This window comes from Mirounga leonina, unplaced genomic scaffold (genome assembly GCF_011800145.1).
Source record: "Mirounga leonina isolate KUSES-001 unplaced genomic scaffold, KU_Mleo_1.0 Mir_151, whole genome shotgun sequence".
NCBI lineage: Eukaryota > Metazoa > Chordata > Mammalia > Carnivora > Phocidae > Mirounga > Mirounga leonina.
This window is the reverse complement of record NW_023270377.1, coordinates 107,736,003-107,758,318: the sequence shown is the minus strand read 5'-3', so window position 1 is coordinate 107,758,318 and position 22,316 is coordinate 107,736,003. Positions and strand designations below refer to the sequence as shown.

Here is a 22,316-nt window from a genome sequence, read left to right as displayed (position 1 = left end):
ACTTGGTCGTGGTGCATAATCCTTTTAATGTACTGTTGGATCCTATTGCCTAGTATTTTGGTGAGAATTTTTGCATCCATATTCATCAAGGATATTGGTCTGGAATTCTCCTTTTTGATGGGGTCTTTGTCTGGTTTTGGCATCAAGGTAATGGTGGCCTCATAAAACGAATTTGGAAGTTTTCCTTCCATTTCTATTTTTTGGAACAGTTTCAGAAGAATAGGTTTTATTTATTTATTTATTTATTTTAAATTTTTTTTTTTAAGATTTTTTTTATTTATTTGAGACAGAGAGAATGAGAGAGAGAGAGCACATGAGAGGTGGGAGGGTCAGAGGGACTCGATCCCGGGACTCCAGGATCATGACCTGAGCCGAAGGCAGTCGCTTAACCAACTGAGCCACCCAGGCGCCCAGAAGAATAGGTTTTAATTCTTCTTTAAATGTTTGGTAGAATTCCCCTGGGAAGCCATCTGGCCTTGGGCTTTTTTTTGTTGGGAGATTTTTGATTACTGCTTCAATTTCATTCGTGGTTATAGGTCTGTTCGGGTTTTCTATTTCTTCCTGGTTCAGTTTTGGTAGTTGGTACATCTCTAGGAATGCATCCATTTTTCTTCCAGATTATCTAATTTGCTGGCATAGAGTTGCTCATAATATGTTCTTATAATTGTTTTTCTTTGAGGTTGGTTGTGATCTCTCCTCTTTCATTCATGATTTTATTTATTTGGGTCTTTCTGTTTTCTTTTTGATAAGTCTGGCCAGGGGTTTATCAATCTTCTTAATTCTTTCAAAGAACCAGCTCCTAGTTGCGTTGATCTCTTCTACTGTTCTTTTGGTTTCTGTTTCATTGATTTCTGCTCTGATCTTTATTATTTTTCTTCTCCTGCTGGGTTTAGGCTTTATTTACTGTTCTTTATCCAGCTCCTTTAGGTGGAGGGTTAGGTTGTGTATTTGAGACCTTCCTTGTTTCTTGAGAAAGGCTTGTATTGCTATATACTTTCCTTTGCTGTATCCCAAAGATTTTGAACAGTTGTGTTTTCATTTTCATTTGTTTCCATGAATTTTTTAAATTCTTCTTTAATTTCCTAGTTGACCCATTCATTCTTTAGTAGGATGCTCTTTAGCCTCCATGTATTTGAGTTCTTTCCGACTTTCCTCTTGTGACTGAGTTCTAGTTTCAAAGCATTGTGGTCTGAAAACATGCAGGGAATGATCCCAGTCTTTTGGTACCAGATGAGACCTGATTTGTGACCTAGGATGTGATCTATTCTGGAGAATGTTCCATGTGCACTTGAGAAGAATGTGTATTCTGTTGGTTGAGAAGAATGTGTATTTTTTTGCTTTGGGATGGAATGTTCTGAATATATCTGAAGTCCATTTGGTCCAGTGTGTCATTTAAAGTTCTTACTTCCTTGTTGATCTTTTGCTTAGATTATCTGTCCATTGCAGTGAGGGGGGTGTTAAAGTCCCCGACTATTATTGTATTAGTGTAGCTGTGTTTCTTTGATTTTGTTATTAATCAGCTTTTATTAATTGGCTGCTCCCATGTTAGGGGCATAAATATTTACAATTGTTAGATCTTCTTGTTGGATAGACCCTTTAATTATGATATAGTGTCCTTCCTCGTTTCTTATTCCAGTCTTTGGTTTAAAATCTAATTTGTCTGATATAAGGATTGCCACCCCAGCTTTCTTTTGATGTCCATTGGCATGATAAATGGTTTTCCACCCCCTCACTTTCAATTTGTAGGTGTCTTGAGGTCTAAAATGAGTTTCTTGCAGACAGCATATCAATGGGTCTTGCCTTTTTATCTAGTCTGATAGCCTGTGTCTTTTGATTGGGGCATTTAGCCCACTTACATTCAGGGTAACTATTGAAAGATATGAATTTAGTGCCATTGTATTGCCTGTAAGGTGACTGTTACTGTATATTGTCTGTATTCCTTTCTGGTCTGTGTTACTTTTAGGGTCTCTCTTTGCTTAGAGGACCCCTTTCAATATTTCTTGTAGGGCTGGTTTCGTGTTTTCAAATTCCTTTAGTTTTTGTTTGTCCTGGAAGCTTTTTTATCTCTCCTATTTTCAGTGACAGCCTAGCTGGATATAGTATATTCTTGGCTACATATTTTTCTCATTTAGTGCTCTGAATAATCATGCCAATCCTTTCTGGTCTGCCAGGTCTCTGTGGATAGGTCTGTTGCCAATCTAATGTTTCTACCATTCTAGGTTACAGATCTCTTTTCCCAAGCTGCTTTCAGGATTTTCTCTTTGTCGCTGAGCCTCGTAAGTTTTACTATTAGATGTTGGGGTGTTGACCTGTTTTTATTGATTTTGAGGGGGATGCTCTGTGCTTCCTGGCTTTTGATGCCTGTTTCCTTCCCCAAATTAGGGAAGTTCTCTGCTATAATTTGCTCCAATATACCTTCTGCCCCTCTCTCTCTTTCTTCTTTTGGGATCTCAAGTATTCTATTATTGTTTCATCTTATGGTATCGCTTATCTCTCGAATTCTGCCCTCGTGATCCAGTACTTGTTTATTTCTCTTTTTCTCAGCTTCTTTATTTTCTTTCTTTCTTTTTTTTTTTTTAAGATTTTATTTATTTATTTGAGAGAGAGAGAATGAGAGACAGCATGGGAGGGAGGAGGGTCAGAGGGAGAAGCAGAATCCCTGCCGAGCAGGGAGCCCGATGCGGGACTCGATCCCGGGACTCCAGGATCATGACCTGAGCCGAAGGCAGTCGCTTAACCAACTGAGCCACCCAGGCGCCCTCAGCTTCTTTATTTTCCATTATTTGGTCTTCTATATCACTGATTCTCTCTTCTGCCTCATTTAACCTAGCAGTTAGAGCCTCCATTTTTGATTGCACCTCATTAGTAGCCTTTTTGATTTCGACTTGGTTAGATTTTAGTTGTTTTATTCCTGCAGAAAGGGTTTCTCTAATATCTTCTATGCTTTTCTGAAGCCCAGCTAGTATCTTTCAGATCGTCCTTCTGAACTCTAGTTCCGAGATTTTACTAATGTCCGTATTGATTAGGTCCCTGGCAATTGGTATTCCCTCTTGTTCTTTTTTTTGAGGTGATTTTTTTCCATCTTGTCATTTTGTCCAGAGGAGAATAGATGAATGAGAGAACAAAATGCTAACGGTAAGAGCGTCCCCAGAAAATATACACTAAACAAATCAGAAGAGACCTGAAACTGTGGGAAGAGGAAGGGAAAGAAAAAAAGAAAAAGAAAAAGATAAAAACAAAGCCAAAAACAAAAAACAAAACAGAGTATGATCAAATATGATCAGTCTGGTGCATAGATCAGTGCCACACACTAGATTTTGGGCGTATTTTGTTCTGTTAGAAGAAAGTGCCTCTCAAAATTTTAAAGAAAGAAAAATATATGTACAAAAATAAGGGTTAATACTATGAAGGGATGGAATATGATTGTAATTTTATAAAAAGAATTGATTAGAAGTTGGTTGAATAAAGAAAGAAGAGGATTAAAAAAGAGAACGTGATCAGGCAGCAGAATAGAACAAAGTCATACACTAGAGATTTTGGGTATATTTTGGTCTGTTAGAAGAAACTGTATCCCAAAATTTTAAAGAGAGAACATATTATACATATATACCAAAAATAAGGTTAACTACTATGAAGGGATAGAATATGACTCTAAAAATGAAAAATAAAAAAGATTTTTTAAAAAAGGAATTGATAAGATTTTGGTTGATAAAGGGAATCATGGGAAAAAAGCCATGATTTCTATGTGCAGTATTTCCCTAGCGCTGGAGTTCTGCCGTTCTCATTGATTGGTAAACTTGGTCTTGGCTGGCTGTTCCTCCTGATCTTCTGGGGGAGGGGCCTGTTGCCATGGTTCCCAAACGTCTTTGCCAGAGGCGGAATTGCACCCCCCTTGCCGGTCCGTGCTAAGTAATCTGCTCGGGTTTGCTCTTGGGAGCTTTTGTTCCCTGCGAGCTTTCCTTACAGCTTTGGAGGACGAGAGTGAAGTGGCGGCCTTCCAGTCTCCTCCCGGGAGGGACCAAGAACTCAGGGGCCCTACTCCTCAGTGAGCCCCCAAAGAAAAGCAGTCCGTCACTCCTGTCTCCCCAGTCTCCGGCTGTACTCTGTGCTCACCTGGCTTGTGACTCAGCGTTTCTCTCTCTGGCACATGACCCCATGTGGAGTCTCCAAACCCAGCAAATCCTTTTTAGTGCGCTCCTGTGCCACTCCTCACCAGGGAGGAAGGGGAGTCTCCCCAGATCTTCCACTTGTTGGGTCCCTGCTGGAAGAGCAGTGGCCCTACTGTGTCACGGTTTATGGCAACCCTGACCTGAGAACCCACTCCTTGGCTCCGTCTCTGTAGCTGGCTTCCCTGCTCCAATACCTGGGAGCTCTGCCACACTCAGGCACCCCTGGTGTTTCTGTGACCCCGGGGGTGCTGGGACCACAGTGTCCCAGCAAGGATTCTACCTCCCGCTTAGCCCCTGGAGGGACGTCTCTCAGCGGAGCGGACTTGTAAAATTTTTGATTTTGTGCTCTGCTGCTCTATTACTTGCCCATAGGGCTGACAGAGGCCCCACCCTACCGTCTGTCTTCCTGAACATCGCCTCGATTCACTTCTCTGCACGTCCTACCTTCCAGAATGTGGTCGCTTTTCTGTTCAGAGAGTTGCTGCTATTCTTTTCTTTGATCTCCTGTTGAGTTCGTAAGTGTTCAGAATGGTTTGATCCCTATCTAGCTGAATTCCTGGGACCAGACGAAATTTAGGTCTCCTACTCCTCTGCCATCTTCCCCAGTAAAAAAAAATTTGTCCTTTATTCTATTAATGCTGTTTATTACATTGATATTTATATGCTGAACCTACCTTGCTTTTGTGGGATATATCCCACATGTTCATAGTGTATAATTTCTTTTTTTCATGTTCTAGATTAGGTTTTTTTAGTATTTTGTTGAGGACTTTTATATCTATATTCATTTGGGTATTTAGTTTTCTTGTAATGTTTTTGTCTGGTTTGGTTATCAGAGTAATACTGGCTTCAGTACTCTTTCTCTTTGTCTGTCTTTTAATAATTTGTGGTAAGTTTTCCTTAAAAGTTTGAAGGCATCTGGTTTTGACTTCTATTTGCCGAAAGTTTTCATTTCTAAATCAGTCTCATTAATTTTTATATTGAATTCAGATTTCTAAATTTCTTCTTGAGTTAGTTTTGGTAGTTTGTAGTAATTTATTTCATCCAGGTGATCTAGTTTATTGGAAATATAGTTCATAGTATTTGCTTATTTTTCTTTCTGTAAGGTTGATAGTAATGCTCTGTCTTTAATCCTGAGCTTAGTTGTTTGTGTTTTTCTCCTTTTTTCTTCATTAGTCTAGCTAAAAGTTTGTTAATTTTATTTCTCTTTTTAAAGAACCAATTTTTTGTCTCATTGGTTTTAAAAATTTATATTGTTTTATTTCCTAGTTTATTTCCACTCTAATCCTTATCGTTTCCTTCCTTCTGCTTGGTTTGGGTTTCAAATGCTCTTTTTTCCAGGGTCTTAAGGTAGATGTTTAGGTTACTGATTTAAGATCCTTGCCATTTTTTAATATGAGCATTTATAGTTACAAATTTCTCTCTAAGTTGTACTTTAGGCGCATCTGGTAAGTGTCAGTATGTTTTCATTTTCATTTATCCAAAAGTATTTTCTGATTTTTTTCATCACTTCTTTTTTGACTCTGGTTTTTTAGTGGTGTGTTTAATTTTCACACATTTGTGAATTTCCCAAATTTCCTTCTGTTATCAGTTTCTGATTGCATTGCATTGTTGTCAGGGAACATACTTCATACGACTTCAGTCCATTTATACTTACCAGGATTAGTTTTATTGCCTAACATATGGTCTGTTTTGGAAAATGTTTTATGTGCATTTCTGAAGAATGTGTATTCTGCTGTTTTCGGGTTGAAGTTGTATAGATGTCTATTAATAGTCAAAGTTTTATAGTGTTACTCAAGTCTTCTGTTTTCTCACTGATTTTTCTATTTTATCCATTGTTGAAAATGGGGTTTGAAATCTGCAACTATTATTTTTTATTTTTATTTTTTGCAACTATTATTTTTTAATTATCTATTTCTTTCAATTTTGTAATTTTTTTCCCCTGTATTTTGAGAGTTTGTTGTTAGGTGCATACATGTTTATATTTGCTATATATTGTTGATGAGCTGGCCATGTTTTCATTATAAATGTTCTCCTTTGTGTCTAATAACAATTTTTGCATTCCATTTTGTTTTCTATTAGTATAACCACTGCAGGGCTTTTCTGACTCCTGCTTGTATGGTATATCTTTTTCCATCTTTTACTTTTATTCTTTTTTGTCTTTGAATCTGAAGTGTGTCTGTTGTAGACAGCATATGGTTGGATCAGTGCTTTTTAATCTGTTGTGCTAATCTCTATTCTTTAAATGGTTTGTTTATTCCACTTATATTTAATGTAATTATATGTGGGTAGAGTTATATCTGGTACTTTATATTGGTGTTTTATGTGTGTTATGTCTTTTTTTTGTTCCTCATTTTTCTTTTATTGCTTTCTTTTGCATTAGATATTTTCTAGTATGCTAATTTATTTCTTCTGGTTTTTTTGCAATTTTTTAAAAGTTTATTTGTATAGTTGAGCTAGGATTAAAATTAATAATTTAACACAATGTAGTTTGGGTTTATACCAACTTAATTATAGTGATACACATACACTTTTTTATATAACTCCACTCTTCTCCTTTGTGCTGTTGTTATACAAATTATATATTATGTGCCCAACAAAACACTTTACATCATTGCTTTATGCAGTTTCTTTAAACCTGTGTATTTCTTGTTGTTGCTTGTGTAGAAGAGAATTAACATAGTAGGCCTCATTGCATATCGTTAGAATGAACTGCTTCAGAGGTCCACCCTTGGCTAGCATCTGAAGACTTATCAGGGTCCACACCTGCCTAACTGCTAATAATGGCTCACTGTGCCTAAGCTCCTTATACAAACAGTATAGTTTATGCTGGACACCTGCTTTTCTTCTGGGAGTTAGGAATTTTCGTATGTGCTGGGCAGAGGATATCTATTGATCAGCTTCTAATAAAAACCCTAGGTACCGAGTTTCTTAATCTTTCCTGGTTGGTGACATTTTACATGTGTTGTCATAACTCATGTCTGGGTGGGGGCAGGAACAATTAACTGTGTCCTATGTGACTCTATTAAAAAAAGATCCTTAAGAACTAGCCCTGATCTTCCCTGGACTTTGCCCCATGTGCCTTTTCCCTTTGCTGATTTTTCTCTGTATCCTTTTGCCATAATAAATTATAGCTTGTCAGTGTGACTATATTGCTGAGTCTTTTTTTTTTTTTTAAAGATTTTATTTATTTATTCATAAGAGACAGAGAGAGAGAGAGAGAGGCAGAGGGAGAAGCAGGCTCCCAGCTGAGCAGGGAGCCCGATGCGGGACTTGATCCCAGGACCCTGGGATCATGACCTGAGCCGAAGGCAGACGCTTAACCATCTGAGCCACCCAGGCGCTCTAATGCTGAGTCTTTTGAGTTCTCTAGCAAGTCATAGAAACTGGGTGTGGTCTTAAATACTCACTACATACTGCTGTAACAGGTTACCACAAATTTGGTGGCTTAAAACAACCTAAGTTTATTGTCTTAAAGTTTTGGAAGTCAGAAGTCTGAAATGAGTCTCACTGGGCTAAAATCAAGTTGTCAGCATTGCTGTACTCCTTTTGGAGGCTCTAGGGGAAAATTCATTTTTCTTGTCTTTCCCACTTTCTAGCAGCTGCCATATTCATTAGCTCATGGCTATCCCAGTCCATCTTCAAAGCCAAAAGTGACTGATCAAGACTTTATTATGCAGCATCACTCTGACATTCACTTTCCTGCTTATTCCTTTATTTATAATGATCCCTGTGATTATGTTAGGTCTGACCCCAATGATCCAGGGTAATCCTCATCTTAAATTTGTTAATGTATCGGGGCGCCTGGGTGGCTCAGTCGTTAAGCGACTGCCTTCAGGTCAGGTCATGATCCCAAGGTCGTGGGATCAAGCCCCGCATCAGGCTCCCTGCTCCGCGGGAAGCCTGCTTCTCCCTCTCCCACTCCCCCTGCTTGTGTTCCCTCTCTTGCTGTGTCTCTCTCTGTAAAATAAATAAAATCTTTAAAAAAAAATTTGTTAATGTATCATATTTTCAAAGTTCCTTTTGCCATGTAAGGTAATATATATGTAAACGTTCTAGGAAATGAGATGTGGACACCTTTGGGGTGGAACATTTTTGTGCCTATCACATTCATATATAGAAGAAATGAAAAGAAACAAAAAACATGTTTGTGGTCTTTTATCTTTAGATATATAATTAATAACCATTATTCGTGCTCTTTCTGCATGTAGATTGGATTTACTGTCCAGTGTCCTTTATATTTTAGCCTGAAGGACTCCTTTTGTATTTTTTTTTTTTTTAAAGATTTTATTGTAGGGCAGCTCTAGTTAGAATGAATTCTCTGTGTTTGTTTATGTAAGAATGTCTTAATTTTGTTTTCAGTTTTGTAGGATGGTTTTGCTGGATATAGAATTCTTGGTTGGTAGTCTTTTTCTTTCAGAACTCTGAATGTTATCCACTGCTTTCTGCCTTCCTAGGTTATCACAGAAAATCACTTAAGCATCCCTTGTACATGATGAGTTCCTTCTTTCTTGATGTTCTCAGATTCTTCATCTTTTAACAGTTTTAGTGTGATGTGTCTAGGTGTAGATCACTTTGATTTTATCCTACCTGTAGTTGGTTGAGCTTCTTGGGTGTGTAAATTGTTTCTCACCAAATTTGGAAAGTTTTTCACTACTATTTTTTGAAATAGTCTTTATGCACCTTTCTTTTTCTCCTCTTGTTTTGGGACTCCCATTATGCATATGTTGGTGTGCTTAATGGTTTCAGATACTTTATTTTCCAACTCTGAAATATCTGTCTGGTACTTTTTTAAAATTTTTGTTTTTTTGTTGACATTCTCTGTGATGAGTCCTCATTCTCATACATTCTTCAGTTTTTTAGTCATGACTTCCTTAGTTCTTTGAACATATTTAAAATAGCTGATCTAATCTCTCTGTCTAGTTAGTCCAACATTTGGGCTCCCTCACAGTCAGTTTCTGCTGGTTTCTTTTTTCCCCCATGTATGGGTCATACTGTATTTATATATCTCATAATTTTTTCTTGAAAAAAATAGTATGTCACCTCTGGAAATCAGATTTCCCTCCCATTCCGGTGTGTTTTGTTTATTCTTAATTTGTTTAGTGACTTTTGGGCACTAATTTTTTTAAAGTTTATATTCTGTGTTGTGTGTGGTCATTGAAGATTGCTCAGTTCAGTTGTTAGGTGAAAGCCTAGGGCCTCCTTTGGCCTTTCTTGATTATGCAACAGTTCTGGGCATATGTTTGACTTTCAGAGTCCCAGGAATCTGTTGGAGCTATTCAGACCTCTTTACTGAAATCTCATTCCTCAACGTGTCTAAAACCTATTTTTTGCCCCAGCACTTCTCCCCTTTCTCAGACCATTGAGATAGCAGCAGTTGTTCTTGGTAGGTTTCAGCAAACACCCCAAGCTCTTTGCACTGGAAGAACTTTAGTCAGGTTAAATAAAATCAGCCTTCCAAGTTGGTTCTATTGACCAACCACTAGATAGGTCGTATGGCATTTTTTTTGGAATCGGACTTTGAAGAAGTTCCAGTCCCTTTCTGCCCTCTCCAGTGGCAGTCAAGCTGCTTATTTTCACAGTGACTGTGGACTGTTGGTTTACATTGCTATTTTGGAGCTAGGGGTAAGGGTAGAGATAGGAATAGGAAAGGTCAGAGGCTCTCTCTTTTTTATTTTTTAAAGATTTTTTTATTTATTCATTTGAGACACAGAGATACAGAGAGAGAGAGAGAGAGAGAGAGCATGAGCAGGGAGAGAGGCAGAGGGAGAGGGAGAAGCAGGCTCCTTGCTGAGCAGGGAGCCCGATGCGGGACTCGATCCAGGGACTCCAGGATCATGACCTGAGCCGAAGGCAGACGCTGCTTAACCATCTGAGCCACCCAGGCGCCCCCAGAGGCTCTCTTTTTACCAAGATTCTTAAGTGCTGCCCAGATTGCTGCAAGCCTTTGGGTAGTTCTAGAGTTCTGAAAAAGTTGATTCTGACAATTTTTTCTTTTTTGGAAGAGAGAATTTTTGTAGATATTTACTATTTTTTTGATGTTCTCCTTTTTTGTCCTTAAACATGACCTTTTCTGTTCATTTTTTTTTTTTTAAAGATTTTTATTTATTTGAGAGAGAGAGAATGAGAGACAGATAGCAAGAGAGGGAAGAGGGTCAGAGGGAGAAGCAGACCCCCGCTGAGCAGGGAGCCCGATGTGGGACTCGATCCCGGGACTCCAGGATCATGACCTGAGCTGAAGGCAGTCGCTTAACCAACTGAGCCACCCAGGCGCCCTTTTTCTGTTCATTTTTATATCTGCCCTGTAGGAATTTGAGTTTATTGGATTATTCCTAAGATTTTTGACTTTTCTGGGGCACCTGGGTGGTGGCTCAGTTGAGAGTCCAACTCTTGGTTTTGGCTCAGGTCATCATGTCATGGGTTGTGAGATCAAGCCCTGAGTCAGACTCTGAACTCAGCGCAGAGTCTGCCTAAGATTCTTTCCCCTTCTTTCTCCCTCTCCCGCTCCTCCTCCCCTGCTCTCTCTCTCAAATAAATAAATAAAATCTTTTAATAAAAAAAGATTTTTTATTTTGGGCAAGGGGAAGGAAAAAAAGATTTTTTACTTTGAAAAATTCTGGGGTTTTTTCTAGCTTAGATAGGATCCTGAAAAATACTGAGTTAAATTTAATGTGGGGGGCGCCTGGGTGGCTCAGTCATTAAGCGTCTGCCTTTGGCTCAGGTCATGATCCCAGGGTCCTGGGATCGAGTCCCACACTGGGCTCCCTGCTCAGCGGGAAGCCTGCTTCTCCCTCTCCCACTCCCCCTGCTTGTGTTCCTGTTCTTGCTGTCTCTCTCTGTCATATAAATAAATAAAATCTTTAAAAAAAAAAAATTGGGGGCGCCTGGGTGGCTCAGTTGGTTAAGCAACTGCCTTCGGCTCAGGTCATGATCCTGGAGTCCCGGGATCGAGTCCCGCATCGGGCTCCCTGCTCAGCAGGGAGTCTGCTTCTCCCTCTGACCTTCCTCCCTCTCATGCTCTCTGTCTCTCATCTCTCTGTCTCAAATAAATAAATAAAATCTTTAAAAAAAAAAAATTTAATGTGGGATATAATAATGATCCTTAGTTCATTCTCAATAATTCAGTATTTTGCAAAAAACACTTCTCCCCAGCAAAGTGTATAAAGTATTAATATTGTATTATTCTCATTGTTATTTATTCTGACTTTTTTGTGTGTGGCTGCCTCTTCTCTTTCTTTTTATTACTAATGTGTTCATTTTTTCTCTTCCTAAGGCAGTAAAGAATGCTGATGGAAGAACCATTTTCCTAATTTTCAAATTGTTGAGCTGGTTGCCATGATGGGTGAGTTCAAACTAAAAGCAACTTTTGTCTGTAATTAAGGGATAAAATGGGGAAGAAAAATTTTTCCCTGTGTGTATGAAAAACATTTTTAAAATGAAGTTTTATGATGTAGACTTATATAATGTTTTGTATTTATTTACTTAATAGATTTTTGATTAAAGCACTTTTTGAGTTAAGTTACAGATTTGGAATAAGCATGTCATGCAGGATATCCTAGTAGGGACATTCAAAATAAACTGCTAAGATGGATTGGGACTTACTTAGAGTCTGATGTCCAGAGGGAATACTAGATGAAGAAACCTTTTAAATTGCCCTTCGTTTGTATGTCATCTACCTAAGAAGTTACTTTTATTCAAATGGTCCTCTTTACTTTTTTACATCTACAGTAGAAAAAATGTACTCATTTTTTTTAAACAAGGAAATTAGTATATATAAATGTGATAGGAGATTTAAGCCAGACATTTATTTTGGTATTGTGATGTTAAACATGAGAAAATTTCTAAATTCAAGTGTTTAAGTTTTTCCTAATGAAGAAAATAATTAGAATGTATATACATACATGTAAGTATTAGAATTCCCTTCTCCCCAGTATAGGATTAAGGATCTTACTTTTCTCAAGAAGGTTACATGAGATAATTTTATTGCAATTGAGATCATTCTCAGCTAATTTTTTTCCTTAAGGGCAGATTTATTTTTATCAATAAATAACACAGTCTGGTTTAGACCTGTGGACAGATCGCACTTTGTGATTACATTATACCCAACTAGCTCAGTTGCTGTTTGGCTAAGCTAACATGATGAAATTTTATTTTTTTAAAGAATAGTTTGTAAAAGATTATAAAATTTAAAACCTGGAATTTATTAATAAGCCTCTGGCACCATTAATTTTAATTTTAATATGCAAATAGTTTCATTATAGAGCAGAATATATTGAGTGTTATAAAAAAATAATACATTAGAGAAGTTAGCTATTTGTGTGTTTGAAAGGCTAATGAAGCCATGAATTGCCACATTTTTTTAGTGGTTTCTCCTTACAGAATAAAGATGTTTTAATTATTACTACTCTGAAACATATAATTACTGCTCACCAAAGTAGTTACATTTTAAAATGTAAACCGTAAAAGTCCCTCAGTTCCTTTATTGACCATTTGCTGATTATCATTAGTAGAATTGATTTACTAGTGAAAATCAATTAAATTGTCTCTGAACTTTTCCAGAGAACATGTAATTGGTATTACTAGGAGATTCATGCTTACATCTTAGAAAGAAATTTTTGATATATTTGGAAGAAATTAAAAGTTCATGGTTCATGATCTTTTCACTTAGTTTTATGGATTCACTACTGTTTTCTAAGGAATGCGTTTTTCTTACATTATTACCTTTTAAGTTGTTACTGGCTGAGATCATTAAATAGTCTGTTAAATGTTTGTAGTCTTGTTGAACTTTATGGTGAGGAAGTTCAAGAAAACACTTCCAAATATCAGTAGGTCATTATCCACAGATAAAGCCTTTTGTTTCTGACTTGAAGTATTGATGAAAAACTCTAAAAGCAATTCGTACTTTGAACATAAATGCCAAATAATGATGAAAGTCTTTTAATTTTTCCCCACCCAACTTGCTTTAATTAAAATTTTAGATGTTCTTTTGATGTTTTATTTAGGAGTCACAGAGAGTAATTTGTTGTGATGGGGCTGTTTTGACACATATACTAGGAGGTTACATTGTTAGAAGAATCAGAATGGCTTTATCTTGCCTTAAATGTCAAATCTAGTGTGATGCTAGTGCTTGAGTCTAGTGCAGTTTTAATGTTATTTGTCTTCAGTTTTTATTTTTTATTTTTATCTTTTTTAAAGATTTCATTTATTTATTTGACAGAGACACAGCGAGAGAAGGAACACAAGCAGGGGGAGAGGGAGAGGGAGAAGCAGGCTTCCTGCTGAGCAGGGAGCCCGATGTGGGGCTCGATCCCAGGACCCTGGGACCATGACTTGAGCCGCAGACGTGCTTAACGACTGAGCCACCCAGGCGCCCCTGCCTTTAGTTTTTAAATAATTAAAAATTTTATTTCACCAAAATAACAGTGTAGGCATTGAAAATGTCCTAGATGCATTTTTTGTGTTAAATTAATGCATTTTGCATTAAATTTCATGATCAATTTTGTGTTTGATATCTGTGATAAATATTGAAATTATAATTCTGTGTATATATTATTTTGAAAATACTTAGATGATCAGCAAGCTTTGAACTCAATCATGCAAGATTTGGCTGTTCTTCATAAAGCCAGTCGACCAGCTTTATCTTTACAGGAAACCAGAAAAACAAAATCTTCATCACCAAAAAAGCAGGTATTTGTTTTAATATTTTAATAAATACATATCGTTGTTATATGAGTTGTCTTGAATATCATGAGCTTATAGACGGTTTGTTAAAGTGTCTTGTCTTTTACACTTTTTTTTTTTTTTAAAGATTTCATTTATTTACTTGAGAGAGAGAATGAGATAGAGCATGAGAGGGGGGAGGGTCAGAGGGAGAAACAGACCCCCCGCTGAGCAGGGAGCCCGATGCGGGACTCGATCCCGGGACTCCAGGATCATGACCTGAGCCTAAGGCAGTCGCTCAACCAACTGAGCCACCCAGGCGCCCATCTTTTAACACTTTTAAGTCAAATATTTTGTTGTTTGTCATACATTTTTCCAAATGGGTATGCTAGAGTTTCATTTAATGTGGTAACTGCTCTCTAATGCTGATATTTCATCCATTCTTAAAGCACTTAAGATAAGCAAATTGTTTTTGTTTAAAAATAGTATATTATTCTATTTACAAATGAGTATCATTTTGATTTTTATAAATAAAATTTGTTTGGGATGTTCAACACAAAAAGTGGGGCTATAGTATTCTATATTTCCATCCAACAGGATTAGCAAGTGTCTCATACCCATGGTGCTAACACTAAGAGATCTTGGTGCTCTTTGCTTTCAGCCCAGATTCAGCAACACAGTTCTCAAGTCAGCTCTTTGGTGGACACTATCAGTTGATTGGAGTTCACACTAAAAATGAAACCTCCTTTCCTCCTGCTCTATTTTAAATGAGTGACCAAGTGGAAAAAAACAAAAAAACGAGTGACTAAGAAAAAAAATGACCTAGAAATTCTAGAAATTTTATCTGATCTCTGAAATGATTTATTCTTTCATTACAGAATGATGTTCGAGTCAAATTTGAACATAGAGGGGAAAAAAGGTAAGGAAAGAAACATTACATGTCAGTTTATTGATTTAATCAAATGAGTCATAATTAAAGCCATTAGAGGTTTTTTTTTCTGGACTTTAGTGGAGGTTCATGGCTTACAAATTGAGAATGGAATAGTGTTTGGTAATGTGTAACATGTACTTAGACTTAAAATAGAATCTGTCAAAATTTAGGCTAAACATAAGAAACGATTAATGTTTTTATTTTAGGAAATAAAAAAGGTCATTGCATAATGCAGCCTTTAAACATTACCATTTCCTTTTATTTTTACTCAGGGGAAATTAAATATATTTCTCCTATTGTAATTGTATCATCCCTTCAGATATTATGTAGAACTTACGTACATGGAGTTAACATTCATAATTTTGATTGAGAGACTTCAGTCATATGACATGTATTTAATTAATAGCTTTGAGAAAGATGAGTTGGAATGGTGACTATAAATTAATCAGCAAAGGGATAAGCCTAGTCTTCCACTGGGTATCTCTATCTTAGTGCAGTGGTCGGGGGCGGGGTGGTGGTTGACAACAAAATTCCTAACAAGGCCTAGTAGGAGTTAAAGAAGATGGGATTTCATTTGTTATTAGTGTCTCATTAAATTCATTTAATGAAAGAGCTATCCATTTTAAGACTTTAAAAAGGCTTGTAAGTCATATAACCTGAAGATGTAAAAATGCTTTACACAGAGATGTCTGTAAAAATGGGTTATACCAGATATACCATCCTGCTGTCCAATTTACTTTTCCCCTATTTATTGTTCTTTTATGGATATTACTTCAGTTCTTTTCCATTCACTGAGCACTATTTATTAAGTACTATAAGTACTGGGCCATGAAGGAATAAGGTGAGTGAAACAGACATGGTCCCTCCCACTTACAGAGTTTTACAGTCTGGTGTAGAAATCTCCAAGCTTAGGTGCAATGCTCCCCATGGGCAGTACAGGCTAATCCTTTGCTACAGAGGAAGAAAATATTAGAATTTAAAATTTTTAACTTTTAAAAAATTATTATTTTGGGGATAGACTTAAATGATATATAGGTGTTCAGAAATGTTGAGTTGATAAGGGTACAGAAATCAAAATTTAAATCCCCAAGGAACAACTTTATTCTTTTTAACAGTTTCATTGCATTCCATTATATAGATGTCAAATAGTTAAGTTTAATTTTAATCACTTTCTTCAATGAACGTTTTACAGTTGCTTTTTAATATTCATAAAACAATTCCAGACTTAATTTTGTCTTTCTCTACCGAAGAGATAACTGTTGTAAATATGTTACTTAATATATTTAAGAAAACTAATTATCTTAAAATTCTGTCTGTATAGAATTCTTCAGTTCCCCAGACCAGTTAAACTGGAAGACCTGAGATCTAAAGCTAAAATTGCCTTTGGACAGTCTATGGATCTCCATTATACCAATAATGAGGTAAACTAGCACAGTTTAACTTTCAGTAGCTCTTATTTTGGAAAGTAGTATGTTCATTTAAGAGACTTTTAGGAATGTTTATTTAGGGATTGATAAGGTTATGGTATGTTAGAGAAATAAAATACTCCAAGTAAATTTGTAAATTTTAACTAACTGAAATGGATTTTTTTTCCATTGTGGAAGGTGTTTAAAGATGCTACTGTGCAAATAATTGAATGAGAATATACTGAAGGAGGAAATATATGTATTACTTAGAAGTTTGCTGCTGGGGCATCTGGGTGGCTCAGTCAGTTAAGTGTCTGACTCTTGATTTTGGCTCAGGTTATGATCTCAGGATTGTGAGATCAAGCTCCAAGTCAGGCTCCCTGTTCAGTGGGGAGTCTGCTAGAGATTCTCTCTCTCCCTCTCCCTCTGCTCCTCCCCCAGTTTGCACGTGCACACACTCTCTTTTTTTAAAAAAAGTTTGCTACTTATTTATGTTTTATTATCACGCTGTGTACTTTTTGATGAACTATATTTTTTTCTCATACTCTGCACTTGGCTATAGAGACAATAGAGCTTTAGTAGTCAGGTAGTTTAGTTAAAAGTTTAAAAGGATTATTTTCGTGTTGGTTAGGACATGATTAGATCATTATGTTTATGTTTGTGAGTCAGTACATGTGATCCCAGGGCTTGCTCTGGCAGTGAGGAGCTCTGTGTTCTGGAAAATCCCCTTTTGAATGTTCTGTAAAACTCAGATTGGATTAGATAATCTCTGAGGTTTCTTTCAGATCCTATGAGATCTCAAGATCTTGAATCTTAAAATTTTCAGGGACAGTTTGGTTGATTGGTTAATTTGTTGTTTTCCTCAGAAAATACTTGCTGAATTTGGCAGGCATAATGATGTGATTTATGAATTGCAGCCCACATGGAGTTTATAGACTTGTGGTAAAAGCAGGCAATTAAACAATGAGTTGTTCAAATATATGAGGTTCTTTGAAGGACATGCATAAAATACCGTGAAAAAGAATAAAGGCAAGGCAGTAGGTGTTCTGTTTAGATAGTACTAAGAACTCTGGTGGTAATATTTAATTACTGAGACTTGAGGTTGAAAAGCCAAACTTGCAAATAGTTTGAGGGGAAGAACATACCCCTCAAGAGAGAGGGCTGAGAGCAGCTGAGAAAAGTACCTACAGAGATCCTAAGATGGAAAAGACTAATGTGTTTTAAGAATAGAAAAAATGCCAATGGGAATGGAGTAACTCTAGAGAGCTTAGTAAAAATTAACTTTTGGAAACATGTGAAAGTTCTTTGCAAATGTTAAAGAATTGTGCAAATAAAATATTTTCAAATAGATTTTCAAATGAATTATTATTTAAAGCAAAAATATGCTAATTAGTTTGTCTAAAGAAACCACTTATAGATGAAAGCAGAAAATATTTTGATAAAGTAAAAATCTGTATACAAACAAATAATATCCCTGAACAAAGTGATGAGTATCATACTATAGTAATACCTTAAGATTTTATTTTTCAAATACTTTTTGGGTTTTTAATTAGCCATGAACACCTCTTGTTGCCTGGCCCTGTGTTGGCACTTATTATTTCTGTTGTCCTGGCCTTATTTCCAGCTGCCAGCCCCTAAGACTCTGAGGGCTTTTCAGAGGTACAGCTGTAGTGTCTACACTAAAGTACATGTGGGGGTGCCACGGGGTGATGGGAGAATGAGACTCAAGGATGGGGTGGGAAGTGGGGATGGATGGGTTCCTCTTAACCACAGTGGTAACTTGCTGGATAACACACCCTTTATGGGCCTCCTTCCCTGGCTTCCCCAATCCCCTACCAGTGTTTCCTAGAATCTTTTCCTATATAAATAGGCTTGAATTTGATTCTTTATTTCATGGTATGATTTTAGGGAAATCAGGTTATATCTTTGTTTTTGTTTGGTCTAAAATTATATAATGGAAAACTCTAAAGTGTCAAGATATTTTAAGACTGCAGTATTGTCTTGATCTACCAGTCTTGTAGGTCTATCAAGAAAAATGAAATTAGTTTGACATAATTTGTTAATATTTTATCTGTTTAGCTCCTAGAATTGAGGAAGATTATTGACAGTTGTCTTTAGCTACTAAGTTTACATTTAAAAAAAATTTAATTTTCGGGCGCCTGGGTGGCTCAGCTCAGTTGGTTAAGCGACTGCCTTCGGCTCAGGTCATGATCCTGGAGTCCCTGGATCGAGTCCCGCATCGGGCTCCCTGCTCGGCAGGGAGTCTGCTTCTCCCTCTGACCCTCCCCCCTCTCATGTGCTCTCTCTCTCTCATTCTCTCTCTCAAATAAATAAATAAAATCTTTAAAAAAAAATTTTATTTTCTTAAGTTGTGTAAATCATAGACTTCTTAGTGTCTTGTTTCTCATAGACTTCTTAGGTGTTCTTGTCCTTTATTTATTTTAAAGATTTATTTATTTTAGAGAGTGAGTATGCATGCATGTGAACCGGGGGGTGGGGGGTGGCCAAGAGGGGGAGAGGGAAAGAGAATCCTCAAGCAGACTGCCTGCTGAGTGTGGAACCCAACACGGGACTCGATCCCAGGACCCTGAGATCATTACCTGAGCTGAAATGAGGAGTCAGCTGCTTAATCCACTGAGCCACCCAGGCACCCCTGCTTTTGTCCTTTATAACATCTGACCCATGAGAGAACTAGTGAAAGCACATATCCACATTTAGGGTTTACTTTGGGTGGCTGACCCATTTAGCTTATTTGTTTAGAGTTCAGTCAAGTCACCAGGGTCAGAGATGAGAGCCCCAAGTGGATTGTAGATTGCAGGTACATTGCTAGTGGCCCCCTCCATGGCAACTGTTATAGATGTTTATTGTATTTGAGATGTTGATAAGCACTCTAGTTGAGAATGCAAATACGTAGTTACTATAGAGAAAAACGTGAGTTTCATCAATGCAGATGAAAGATAGTACCTTTATTTTATATAGTTTTTGTGTGTGTTCTTTAATGCTGTTTTGGGATGAAGATATTATACTTTATGTTTTGGAACTTTATGGGAATATCCTAGGAAATTAATTTTTAAATGTGTTTTCTAGAAGAATTTAATTAATAAAGCAAAAAAAAAATTGTCCTTATTCAGTCTATGATTTTAGTGGTAGGATGGGAAGAGTGAAATGATCTAAATACATTTATTTATTCAGAATTTCATTATACTAACAAATCAAAGAGCCAGGGTATTTTGAAATTTGTAATTCCATAGTAACAGAGATGCTCCTGAAAGGACTTGACCTGGTGGGATGGTTGGCATGATTCATTATGTTCCTTTTTGTTTAGTTGGTAATTCCATTAACTACCCAAGATGACTTGGACAAAGCTGTGGAACTGCTGGATCGTAGTATTCATATGAAGAGCCTCAAGATATTACTTGTAATAAACGGAAGTACACAGGTATGAATTGAGACTTCTTTCAATAAGGATTATAGGATTTATGCCAGTGAAAGTCAGTATATGAAACTTCTGTAAAAAAAAAAACAGAAATAGTTACTTTCTGTAATCATTGATACTTTTTCAGTATAATGAAATGTAAACTTATATATTGAATTGCTATAGCTTAATATCCTTGCTCTTCAAAACTAGCCAAAATTATAAATGAGTATAATATACTGTACATATGAAACTAATAGAAATACTGAGAACTTGGGAAGAATTATACTGGAATTATAATTTCAAAGAGTAGATTTGATAAGACCTACAAATGATATAGAATATCTAGGTTGTATTTGATAGGGGAAAGGATTCTGTTTGAAGCCCCAAAGGGGAAGAATAGCATTAATCATCCTTTTTCCTTTGTAGGCTACTAATTTAGAACCATTGCCATCACTAGAAGATTTAGATAACACAGTATTTGGAGCAGAGAGGAAAAAGCGGCTTTCTATAATAGGTAAGAATGCTAGTGTCTGAACCATAAAATGGGCAATTTCTGTTTCTTCTCCATTCTTTAATGTAGGGTAACACCTAAACATAGCCATGATAAATAGTAGCCTACCTCTGTACTCTGTAATTTTTCTCAACTATGTTCTAGTTTCTGATGTTCCTTGAAAAGTTATGTCAAGTGTTAAAAGATTAGCAATCTCCAACTTAAATATTTGTTTTCTTTATGTATCTAGGGTATTTTAATATTTAACAAATTTAAGTAGAACCTCAAAGAGGTCTTAATTGTACAAATCGGAGGGAAGAAATTAAAATAAGTAATTCTAATATACTAAAATAAATAGATGGACTAAGTTCATAAGCCTTTCTCAAAGTTTTAGTCATTGCAGTACTATCAAAATGAATTGCTAAGAGTTTCCAGATTATTGCTTTATTAGTATTCAGTATTTGCCATTAATAATAGATTGTTAAAATTAAACTTGTAGTATACAGAGAAACAGTGGATCCTGTGTATTGTCAGTTTTGAAGGAGGTCTAGTAGAGAGGTGTGGGCAAGGCAGAGGTGCTCTAAACTCCCCAGTTCTTTGGCTCTAACTTCATACCACAGTTAGTGTAAAACATTGATAATCTCTATTTTTATATGATAAAAATATTACATTGCTCAAAAACCACTGGTATAAATGTTTTTTAATAGAAAGGGCATTGAATGTGATCATTAAAGACAGCATGAAAACATGTGAGGGATGGATGTGAAAGGGAAAAGTAGAAGAGGAGGTGAAACAGATGACTGGAGAGGGAGAAAGCAGAAGAGGGGGCAGAATAAGAGATGTGGTTAGGAATCCAGGACCGGTAACAGGATGCCTGGGTAGCTCAGTTGGTTAAGCGATTGCCTTCAGCTCAGGTCATGATCCTGGAGTCCCTGGATCGAGTCCTGCATGGGGCTCCCTGCTCAGCGGGGAGTCTGCTTCTCCCTCTGATCCTCCCCCACCTTGTGCTCTCTCTCAAATAAATAAATAAAATCTTTAAAAAAAAAAAAAAAAAAGACAGGTAAGAGAAGAGGATTGTTAATAACAAAAGATTAAATTGGTGTGTGGGACTCCCCCAAAATCTGTTATTCATCTTCTGTTTTGGTCCCCCAGAAGAAGCTATTTTATGACTTACTTCCTTCTAAGTATCTGTCTTACATAAGTCCTACTTTTGGTTCCAGAAATGCTGGAAATGTGAGCAGCAGAGATATGATATACAAGTAAAATAGAAATTGCTTACCTTCATTCAGATATATTTTGTTATAGTTTAGAATTTTGGTGAAAGAACATTAGGGATACCTAAATTCAAATTCCAGCTCTCTAATTAACTTGAGACCAGTAACTTTGTTCTCATCTTTAAATCATGAGATTCTTGTGGCAATAAATTAAGAGAACACTTTTAAAGAACATTTTGCTTTTCAAACTAGAAAACATGACTGCTATTATTAAGCATACATTTCTTTCTTCATTCCCTTATCACATTATAGTATTTATCATTTTAAAGTAAAAAACTGCCAATTCACTCTAGTTGCATTAGAATAAGCTGAATGCACTAGTTAAATTGACATTTTAAGTTCATTTTGAATTAAAACTGTACTGAATACCTCTTGTCCTACTAATAAATATTCTTATTTGAGTTCAGTGCTAGCATAAGAAGAAACTGGAAATTGTAATGTAGAAAATTATTGACCTTTTATTGGCACCTGTTTACACTTGGAATGGCTTTGATAGATACGACCATCATCTTTTTTCCTTATTTATTGACAGTTACTCTCTTCAATTATTTTCATAAAAGATAGCTATAGGAAAAACTGCCTTTGGGATGGAGTGTATGCTGGTGTGGAGGTCTTAACCAAGAGTGCATTGGGATACCCATTACCAACAAAAGTTAAGAAAAATGGGTTATCTTTGGGTATACATATCCAATAGTGGAATTGCATGGTCATATGGTAGTTTAATTTCTCATTTTTTGAGGAACTTCCATACGTTTTCCCACAGTGGATACACCAATTTATATTGCCACCAATAGTTCATGAAGGTTTCTTCCACATCCTTTTTCTCTAGCTGTTGTTTCTTGTGCTGTTGATTTTAGCCATTTTGATTGGTGTGAGGTGATGTCTCATTGTGGTTTGATTTACATTTCCCTGATGATGGTGATATTGAACATCTTGTGTCTTTTGGTAAAGAAAATGAAATGGGAAGAAAT

The 22,316-nt window shown here is 36.5% G+C and overlaps 1 protein-coding gene across 5 annotated transcripts in view; it reads left to right on the top strand.

The window, feature by feature from the left end:
- The window catches only part of MAP3K2 (mitogen-activated protein kinase kinase kinase 2), a 102,346-nt gene that overhangs the window by 51,457 nt on the left and 28,573 nt on the right, over positions 1 to 22,316 (top strand). For 4 of the 5 annotated variants that reach the window (XM_035008244.1, XM_035008240.1, XM_035008242.1 and 1 more), the window contains 6 exons: positions 11,440 to 11,508; positions 13,735 to 13,853; positions 14,705 to 14,745; positions 16,079 to 16,178; positions 19,489 to 19,602; positions 20,008 to 20,095. In XM_035008244.1, the coding sequence (XP_034864135.1) occupies positions 11,502 to 11,508; positions 13,735 to 13,853; positions 14,705 to 14,745; positions 16,079 to 16,178; positions 19,489 to 19,602; positions 20,008 to 20,095 (469 nt within the window). In that variant the 5' untranslated portion in view covers positions 11,440 to 11,501. The remainder of the gene's footprint in view (positions 1 to 11,439; positions 11,509 to 13,734; positions 13,854 to 14,704; positions 14,746 to 16,078; positions 16,179 to 19,488; positions 19,603 to 20,007; positions 20,096 to 22,316) is intronic. The other variant, XM_035008243.1, reaches the window with a different exon arrangement.